General features: G+C 43.2%; 1 protein-coding gene across 1 annotated transcript in view; it reads right to left on the bottom strand.

The window, feature by feature from the left end:
* Positions 1-5,945: 5,945 nt before the first annotated feature.
* The window catches only part of PANX1 (pannexin 1), a 45,904-nt gene continuing 41,289 nt past the window's right edge, over positions 5,946-10,560 (bottom strand). Inside the window, exon 5 of the mRNA XM_074956721.1 lies at positions 5,946-8,321. Coding sequence (XP_074812822.1) covers positions 8,233-8,321 — 89 coding nt within the window. The 3' untranslated portion in view covers positions 5,946-8,232. The remainder of the gene's footprint in view (positions 8,322-10,560) is intronic.

The following is a 10,560-nucleotide window of genomic DNA, read 5'->3' as shown; positions in this document are numbered from 1 at the left end:
AAGGTCAACTGAGTGCTCAGAGGTTTCAGAGTGGTAGCCGTGTTAGTCTGTATCAGCAGAAAGAATGAGGAGTACTTGTGGCACTTTAGAGACTAACAAATTTATTTGATCATATGCTTTCGTGGGCTAAAGCCCACTTCATCAGATGCATGCAGTGGAAAATACAGTAGGAATTATATATATATACACACACACATATATACAGAGAACATGAAAAAATGGGGGTTGCCATACCAACTCTGAATGAAACCAATCATTTAAGGTAGGCTATTATCAGCAAGAGAAAAAAAACCTTTTGTAGTGATAATCAGGATGGCCTATTTCAAACAGTTGACAAGAAGGTGTGAGGAACAGTAGGGGGAAAATTAGCAAGGGGAAATAGTTTTTAGTTAGTGTAATGACTCATCCACTCCCAGTCTTTAGTCAAGCCTAATTTAATGGTGTCCAGTTTGCAGATTAATTCCAGTTCTGCTGTTTCTCGTTGGAGTCTGTTTTTGAAGTTTTTCTGTTGAAGAATTGCCACTTTTAGGTCTGTAATTGAGTGTCCAGGGAGGCTGAAGTGTTCTCCGACTGGTTTTTGAATGTTATAATTCTTGATGTCTGATTTGTGTCCATTTATTCTTTTGCATAGAGACTGTCCGGTTTGGCCAATGTACATGGCAGAGGGGCATTGCTGGCACATTGGTAGATGTGCAGGTGAATGAGCCTCTGATAGTGTGGCTGATGTGATTAGGTCATATGATGGTGTCCCTTGAATTGATATTGGACAGAGTTGGCAACGGGCTTTGTTGCAAGGATAGGTTCCTGGGTTAGTGTTTTTGTTGTGTGGTATGTGGTTGCTGGTGAGTTTTTGCTTCAGATTGGGGGATGAGTCATTACACTGCCTGTAAGCGACGACTGGCCTGTCTCCCAAGATCTGGGAGAGTGAGGGATCATCCTTCAGGATAGGTTGTAGATCTTTGATGATGCACTGGAGAGGTTTTAGTTGGGGACTGAAGGTGATGGCTGGTGGCGTTCTGTTACTTTCTTTGTTGCCCAGTTGCAGAGTGACTGTCCCCTGAACCATCACCAAAATATCTCCTGAAGCTATTCCAGGTTGATTTAAACACAATTTTGCAGACTGGAAGTGTCCCTTTAAAGAACCCCCACTGCACTGTACCGTTCAGTTTAAAAACAAACATCCACAAGCATCTCTCCAATCATGCTTTCACAAACAAAGACTTTTACTACACTGCACTAATACTCATGTTGCTAAAGAAATGGACACAAAGTTATACACCACAAAAATACTTGACTTTCGTGAGTTTCAAGTTTTAAGGAATAAAAACCTACTAACTATTCCATCCAATGCTAATACATTACAAGATCTTACATCTCATTACTTTGGAAGTAAATATGCAACACACAATTTTAACATTTGACATGCTTCATTTAAATACACTATTCATAGATTCTAAGGCCAGAAGGAACCACTATGCTAATCTAGTCTGACTTCCTGTAAAACACAAATAATTCCTACAGCAGAGCTTTTAGAAAAAAACATCCAATCTTAGTTTAAAAATGGTCAATGATGGATCGTCCACCATGGACCTTGGTAAACTGTTGCAATGGCTATTTCCTGTGTGAATTTGTCTAGCTTCAGCTTCCAGCCATTGGGTCGTGTTCTAACTTTTTTTGCTGGATTGAAGAGCCCATTATTAAATATTTGTTCCCCATGTAGGTACTTATAGACTGTAAAGAAGTCATCCCTTGACCTTCTCTTTGTTAAGCTAAATAGAAAGACTCAAGGAGCTCAATCACTACAAGGCATATTTTCTAATCCTTTGATCAGTCTTGTGGCTTTTCTCTGAATTCTCTCCAATTTATCAACATCCTTCCTGAATTGTGGGTACCAGAACTGGACACAGCATTCCAGCAGTGGTTGCACCAGTACCAAATACAGAGGTAAAATAATCTCTCTACTGCTACTTGAGATTTGCATTTATACGTCCCAGTATCACATTAGCTCTTGTGGCCACAGTGTCACACTGGGAGCTCTGCTGATCATCCATCACGAGCCGCCAATCTTTGTTTAGAGTCACTGCTTCCTAGTATAAGGATCCTCTAACTATTGCCTACATTCTGTTCCTAGATCGATATTTACATTTAGCTGTATTAAATGCACATTGTTTGCTTGTGCCCAGTTTACCAACTGATCCTGATCATTCTGAATCAGGGACCTGTCCTCTTCATTATTTACCACTCCATAATTTTTCTGTCATCTGCAAACTTTATCAGTGATGATTTTCTGTTTCTTTACAGGTTCTTGATAAAAATGTTAAATAGCGTAGTGCCAAGAACCGATCCCTGTGGGACCCCACTGGAAATGGATCCACTCAGTGATGATTCCCCACTTAGTTATATTTTGAGACCTATCCGCTAGCAAGTTTTTAATCCATTTAATATGTGCCATGTTAATTTTATATCATTCTAGTTTTTTAATCAAAATATTGTGTGGTATAAAGTCAAGTGCCTTACTGAAATCTAGATACATTAAGTCAACACTATTACGTCTGTTGTTGTACCTCTTCAATAGGGATTTGGAGGGCCTCAGCCATCCTTTTCAGTAGTTTTTGAAATCCCTTATAGTTGCCCATCTGTGGGGCCATCAGCCTCACAGCCCCTCATCAGCCTCTTTGTCCTCTGCTTGAGGCTGTGTTGGAACCAGGAAGGGTTACTGGCGTGTTTATGTGTGCGGTGCCGTGGAGGAGACAGTCTTCTGCTCCCTCAGCCCACAGTTGCTCTGAGCCGACCATGGTCCCCAACAAGGGCACCATGGGCAGTGGTGAGTAAGAATCTGGTAGCCGGGGATTAGAGAACCATTAGTTTGGGTTCAGTGGATCCCAGTATCATTCTTATAGGGAGTTCTGACTCTCCTCACAAGATGTAAAGGGCTGTGGTGAGAAGCTGGGTGAGTCAAGATGCTGCTAGTACAGATATTCCTTGACCGCCAGTTTCGAAGATCAAGCTGAGGAGAATGTGCATGCTGGATCCACGGGCAATGCAGTGGATCCATGGTGCTGCAAGAGTGGATAGAGTCGGTGCCGAATGAAATGCTTATAGCTGACAGCAGGGGAAGATTGGGGTTCTGCAGAGCCATCGGTGCTAAGAATCTGAATGGTGCCATGTGAGGTGGCGTAGACAGGTGACCTGGAACCAGGTTTTCCCACAGTGGTATTGCAGTCTCCACTAGAGTCATGGTACAGGTGCCCTGATCAGCCTGGTTCTGGTGCCAAGAGAGTCTGTGCCATGGCCACTGAGGTAGACAACATTGGGGTTTCATGCCAAACTTTTCCCCAAAATCCTGGATTTTGGTGCTGGGCATTACAATACTGTATGGTCAGACTCAACTCAAGACTGAGCTTCAATAGGAACCATTCCAGACTGTGGAGATCAGATAATTATTGGTATCATGGGAAGCTTTCTTTAGAAGAAACCATGGTAGGCAATCTACCTCTGGGACTTCTGGCTCCCTGCTGTCTGTTGGAGGACAATGTTGTGGTTCTAGTCAGACAATAAGCCTGCACTTATGATCCGGGGCTCTGAAGGTCCTCATGCGGAGGGGAGTGGGGGGTGTCTAATGAGCCTGGTTTGGAAGCGTATATCATGGGCGTAGTCATTAGGAAGACCTGACGGCGGGCCTCCCTGTTCTTTCTAGCCTGATAGCTGAAGGTCTCACAAAGGGTGTATTTACTGGGACTGTGATTCTCCCAGACAGGGACATGACGATTATCCATCAGAGGCTGGGATAGCTCCCTTGCATAAGGGGCAGCATTTGAATTCGGGAGAACTGGATGACACCATACTGGTGACGAATAAGATTCTAACAACTAAAAAGGGTCGCAACAGTCAACCTAATGACTAAAACACTAACACTATAAACACTATGAGCTATAAATAATAAGAGAGAGGCTGGCCATCTCTGAGAGTCAGGCTCCATCTCTAAGCCCTGAGTTGGTGAGAAGAACTGAACAGTGGATAGCGTGCCTCAACCTTGAAACATGAGGACTGAGGAGTGCATGTACGTTCTAAGGGTACTGTAGGCCGAAAGACTCCAATCTCTGGCAGATGCACACCATCAGAGGAATGTACATATGGATGATCAGTAGCTTTTAAGGTTTTTTACAGAGGGGTTGTTTAATTAAAGAGGGTCAGATGGCCATTTAGAAAAATCTCAGCTCCAATTTAAGAACAAACAAGGAGGAGTACCGATTTCAGAGTTAAATAGAAATATTTCTGGATAAAACTATTTTAGAAATAGCCTTTTAAAAAACGATCCTTCCTGTGACAGAGGGTTGCAGGTTTGCTTTGCAGCTATCATGCAATATGATGCACCATTATGTTTGTTTCAGAGTAACAGCCGTGTTAGTCTGTATTCGCAAAAAGAAAAGGAGTACTTGTGGCACCTTAGAGACTAACCAATTTATTTGAGCATGAGCTTTCGTGAGCTACAGCTCACTTCATCGGATGCATACTGTGGAAATTGCAGAAGACATTATATACACAGACACCATGAAACAATACCTCCTCCCACCCCATTCTCCTGCTGGTAATAGCTTATCTAAAGTGATCATCAAGTTGGGCCATTTCCAGCACAAATCCAGATTTTCTCACCCTCCGCCCCCCCACAGACAAACTCACCCTTTTGCTGGTAATAGCCCATCCATGGAGGGGGGTGAGGGGGTGAGAGAACCTGGATTTCTGCAGGAAATGGCCCACCTTGATTATCATACACATTGTGAAGAGAGTGGTCACTTTGGATGGGATATTACCAGCAAGAGAGTGAGTTTGTCTGTGGGGGGGCGGAGGGTGAGAAAACCTGGATTTGTGCTGGAAATGGCCCAACTTGATGATCACTTTAGATAAGCTATTACCAGCAGGAGAATGGGGTGGGAGGAGGTATTGTTTCATGGTGTCTGTGTATATAATGTCTTCTGCAATTTCCACAGTATGCGTCCGATGAAGTGAGCTGTAGCTCACGAAAGCTCATGCTCAAATAAATTGGTTAGTCTCTAAGGTGCCACAAGTACTCCTTTTCTTATTATGTTTGTTCACACCCTAAGACATTTAAACTGAAGACATGTTTTTCTCAATTTTGGTGGAACAAAGTACTTGTATTGCAGCCATTGTCTCTTCAGCAAAGAGGTAGCATTATGGTTTTATGTACTGTATTTTATTACATTAAGGCTTATCTTGGCCATAAGGTATAAAATACCCAAGTAGTTCTTATTGTACTATCCTAGCACCTAGGTTGTTCATTAATAATTCTGCGTGAAAGGTTTAACACTAATTACTTACTGGTTATCCCATTCACACTATCAACAAATCTTTTTTGCAATGTTGATTCTACATATGTTAAAAGGAACCCAGTGAATAAGCTAAATGGGAAAGCAAATGTTAAGACTTATTTAGATACTGCTAGGCACTGTCATTAATGTTCTGTTTAAGTGTTTTTTAAACTGCATTTTTGGACAAAAGTTATAGCTGACACCAATCAGTTAAAAGGTCATTCTCATGCCAGACCATATGATAAAACCAGTGACTATTTAAAAGCTGTGAAAGATATGCATTACCACTGTGGTAATTAAAAAAAAAAATCTCTTCCCACCACAGTAGAACGTCAGAGTTACGAACACCCAAGTTACGAACTGATCGGTCAACCACAGTGGCGGATTAAAGATTTTGCTGCCCCTAGGCCCTGAAATAATTGCCGCCCCAGCTCACCTCCACTCCGCCTCCTCCCCTGAGCGCGCTGCCAGGTCCTGCTTCTCCCCGCTCCCTGCCAGTGCTAGTGCGCGAAACAGCTTCGCGAAGGAGGGGGGAACGCGGCTCGCTTAGGAGAGGAGGCGGGGCCGGGGCGGGGATTTAGGGAAGGGGACCAATAGGGGCAGGGAGGGGGCGGGGTGGAGTTTGGGCGGGGCCAGGGGTGGAGGGCATGAACTGGCACCAGGGGAAGCAGCCTCTGGCTGCTATTATAAATTTGCCGCCCCTGCAAATTTGTCGGCCGAGGCGTTAATACGCCGCTGGTCAACCACACACCTCATTTGGAACAGGAAGTGCACAATCAGGCAGCAGAGACAAAAAAAAAAAGAAGCAAATACTGTACAGTACTGTGTTAAATGTAAACTAGTAACACAAAGGGAAAGTTAAAAAAAAGATCTGACAAGGTCAGGAAACTGTTTCTGTGCTTGTTTCATTTAAATTAGGATGGTTAAAACCAGCATTTTTCTTCTGCACAGTAAAGTTTCAAAGCTGTATTAAGTCAATGATCAGTTGTAAACTTTTGAAAAAAACAACCATAACATTTTGTTCAGAGTTACGAATAACCTCCATTCCCAAGGTGTTCGTAACTCTGAGGTTCTACTGTATATTCAAGAGTTCCATGGTAATTAGGCTTAATTTGCCATTTGAAAGAAATGCCATGATGCTGACATGAACCCCCATTTGGAACATTGTTACAAATTGAATGAAACGCCCCCACAGCAATTAAAAAAACACACCACATGAACGAATTATGGCAGTACCTTTCTGAATTACAAAATGCTTCTGTGGATCAGTGATTTTGCCACAAAATATGTCCATATTTCTATCACCACATCATCGTCCTCTTCTGTTCGGTTTGTTTCAATTACCCTTTGTATCAGATCTTTAACTAAGATTGCAAACTCTGAGGCAGGGACTGTCTTCTTCTGTATCCTGCCTAGCCCAGTGGGCCCTGACTTGAGGCCTGTAGTTGCTACTGTAATATAACTGAGAATGTCATGCATGCTTTTCTTATAAGGCATGTCATGGAAGATGTGCGTTCTATACTGTATTTGAGACCCAATAAATGTTAAAAAGTGGCTATTTTAAACACAATGGATATAAAATACAGGTTCTTGGCATCAGCATAGACAAGGCAAACCCCTGTAATAGGGGTTATCACTGTTGTTCAGCCCCTAGTCCTTAGAATCCATTATTCAGAGGGACAAGTTAATATCAGTTAAGAAATAGAATTAAGGATTGAAATCTTGCAGTCCATACTCAAATAAAACTCCCATTAACTTTACAGGCTAGGGAGCCAAGAACACTTTAGTTCTACACCCAGATCTAACACAGTCATCTCCTTTGATACCCACTGCAATGAATGGGATATTTTACCTTAACATAGTGTGATACAGGAGGGCCAAGGAACAGTGGGAGAGTGCTAGAGGGGAAATATATAAGCTCAAGGCTAATTAAGGTGTGGTTCCCTGTAGACTAGGGAAGGTGGCTTCAGGTTAATTGGAGCACCTGTGTCAGTTAAGGCCCTTTTAGGAAACTAATAAAACCCCCTGCGTCAGGCAGACAAGGGAGGAGGAGGAAGGACTGGAGCTTGGAGTGTGTTGAGAGATTTGGAAGACCTGAGAATTGAAGTAAGGGAGACCCTGCCCAGCAGGACAGGGAGACTCCCTTCTCCCCCAGCATCTAAGGACTGAGCGTAATCCCACCTAAGGGGGACGAGGGTAAGAAACCCACAGGGGTTGAGAGGGGCTGGGACTCAGAGCGAGGAGCAAACCCAGACCCCTCCCCTGCTTCCCTCCTCTACCACCTTCCCAGGCTAGTAGCGGGGCCCTTGGCACCCAAGAGGAGGGGCAAAGGGTGGCATCTTAGCTCCCCGCCAAGAAAAGCACAGGACCCACCAGACTAAAATCGGCCATCTTGCCACAATAGATGGAGTAAGAACTGCAGAATTGGACTCTAGGTGGCAAGTAACAAAGTCTGGCATTTCCAGCACTCTGTTACACACACCTCAATACCATGCCATCTCAGGATGGAATCTGTCCATCTGCTTCTAGTGTCTATGCAATTCAGTGTTTTGTCACTGTAAGCACACTTCTACTGTTTAAATGGTCTCAGCTTCAACTGCTGCTTCTGGTAATCCATTCTGCATGCTAATTACCCGATGGATTTCACTTTTCCATAATTCATATTTAAGTGGTTTTATAAATAGTCAAACTCTAGATGATGCCTTTTGTGATACGAGGTTAACTGTACAATACGTAAACAGTCTGCAAACTGGTTTATCCTCTCTTGTGAACTGCTAGGACCCCAAATCCAGTCTATTCATTGAGAAAGGCAGTGTCCTGTGTTCGGTGTGGCTTGTATTGGAGGTGGGGAGAGAGGGCAGTTGTCCTGTGCTATAACCCTCAAAAGAGGAGCGTGCAGGAGCAATCAGCATGAAGAATCTATAAGTCTTTGACGAACCTTCTTATCTTCGTTGCTTGCGCTTGTATCGCAACTTGGGAGCAGATCTGTTAAAACTAAACAAAAGCAAATGCTGGTTACAATGAAAATCCATCACACCATTTCGTCACAAGCAAATATTCCTGCTTTCCTTACAACAAAAACCAGCCTCAGAGATTTAAAAAAAACAAACCCGCAACCTATTTTCACCTTTGCTTTGTACTATAGCTAGGCTAGTGTGTGGCTTTATACAGGGACATACTCAAAGGGCACCCTCCTAGTGGCACTACCTGTCAAATGCTGAGCCTGAGGAGCACCTTACAGCTTCCTTTTGGAAATGCAGAACCCAGAGCTAGTGTAGAACCACGAGCTGGTGCATGGGGTTCTGGAGCCATTCCCCAGGCATATCTCCACTTCTAGGGTGGTCAGTAGTGCTATGATTCTGGCTGTTCCTGTCCTCTGAGGTGTGGGAAAGAAATCTTCTTGGAGCCTTTCTTGTTCTTGTGCAAAGGAACTAGAATCGGTACCTAGGTTTGTAAAATCTTTTATTAAATCCTGCTAATATCACTATAGGCAGGCGAAAATGTGGGGGCAGTTAAATGCGACCCTTAGTCCTCCTAGTGCAGATCAAAGACCACAATCATCATACTCAACCTTCATACAAAGCCTATAAAAATGAGAGCTGACTGGTGAACCATACATCCATTTCATGACACCTTTTGAGTTTCAACATTTGTTTTCATTCCACATCGGAACCCAACAAAAACCTCTTGAACACTTTCACGAAACAGAATCAAGTTGAAAGATCAGTTTTCAGATTCAAAAAGGTCAGGTTTTCAATAAGTTACTCCCTCTCAGCGACTGGAGAATCCACCATGAACCTCAGAAACTTTCCTGTTGAAATCGATACATTTTAGCTTTGACAAAACAGCACATTCCAGCAACAAACTGTTAGTCACCAGTGTTCTGACCAACTCTAATAAAAACATTCCTGTCATTAGGGCATCTTGGATTTTTTATTTTATTTTGCAAGTGTTTATATGGGGGAGGGGAGTGACTTAGAATACTACATCATGAAAATTTCTCTTAAGCTGATGCTTCCTCCATTATATTAGGCAGAAGAGACAGTATCACTACTGTGCTGAAAAATTATTTAAGTATCCCCTGCCTTGGACACTGTTCTTTGACTTAATCTCAGTGTTCTCCAGTTCTTTCATGAATTCCTTATGCAGGCTAACGATGAGTTGTCACTGATGAACATTTTACAAAGAATTCCTAAAAATGTTAGCGCATGCTTCTAAAACATATTGGTTAAGGGGATATTGGCAGCAGGTTCCTGATGCTTCCATTATTGTTCCACAGCGGCATCTGCAGTTCCCTCCTATCTGAGCTAAATATGGTCAGAGTTCCCAGCCATTCCCGCCACTGCAGGAAGAGGCTCTCTCTCTCCATGTACAACAAGACTGGTAATTTCCTTCAAACAGAGATTTGGAATCACAATCAACACCATAAGTGGAAAGAGCATTATCTGAAGCCAGGTTATGTTTCTGTAGAAAGAGCAGGATCTGAGTGAGTGCTCTGTAATATAAAATATGCTACCCTCATTACCATAGTATCTGAACACTTATTCTCGTATTATCATGATTGCTCAATAGAATTAACCGGGTCTGGGCAGGGGATGGACTATTATGGTTTAAGTGCTCTCTTCTGCATTCTGACACCCTATGATCTTGGTGAAATCACTTAGGGCCAGATTTTCCCCTCTCCTCTGTGACCAAGTAAGGCCCCACTGCAGTAGAACTGGAGCGGTCCCTCTGCATGTGGCAATGGTCATGAAGGAGTTGTAGACCTAGGTGCTGGAACTAGGGATGGGGTGGGGGTGCTGCCACACCCCTAGGCTTGGTTTCCATTATATACAAGGTTTACAGTTTGGTTCAATGACTCTCAGCACCCCCACTCTACAAATTGTTCCTGCATTCCAGCTTGTAGATCACAAACCAAGAAGGGACTGCTGTGACCATCTAGTCTGACTGTTTAATTCAGGCCACAGAACCACCCTGAATTAATTCCTATTTGAACTAGAGTATATCCTTTAGAAGCATATCCAATTGTGATTTAACAAATGCCAGTCATACGATCCTTGGTAAATTGTTCCAACTAGGTTCTCTGATAAAAATGTGTGCCTTATTTCCTGTGTGAGGCCCTGCGTACATTACAGGGCCTTTGGCAGCATAGCTATGCCTGCATAGCCCCCTAGCATAGATGCAGTGTATAGCGACAGAAGGAGGAGATCTGATAGTACAGGAATACCACCTC

This window comes from Natator depressus, chromosome 1 (assembly GCF_965152275.1).
Source record: "Natator depressus isolate rNatDep1 chromosome 1, rNatDep2.hap1, whole genome shotgun sequence".
Taxonomy (NCBI): domain Eukaryota; kingdom Metazoa; phylum Chordata; order Testudines; family Cheloniidae; genus Natator; species Natator depressus.
Note: the sequence above shows the minus strand (reverse complement) of the source record. Positions and strands in the feature narration are given on the sequence as shown.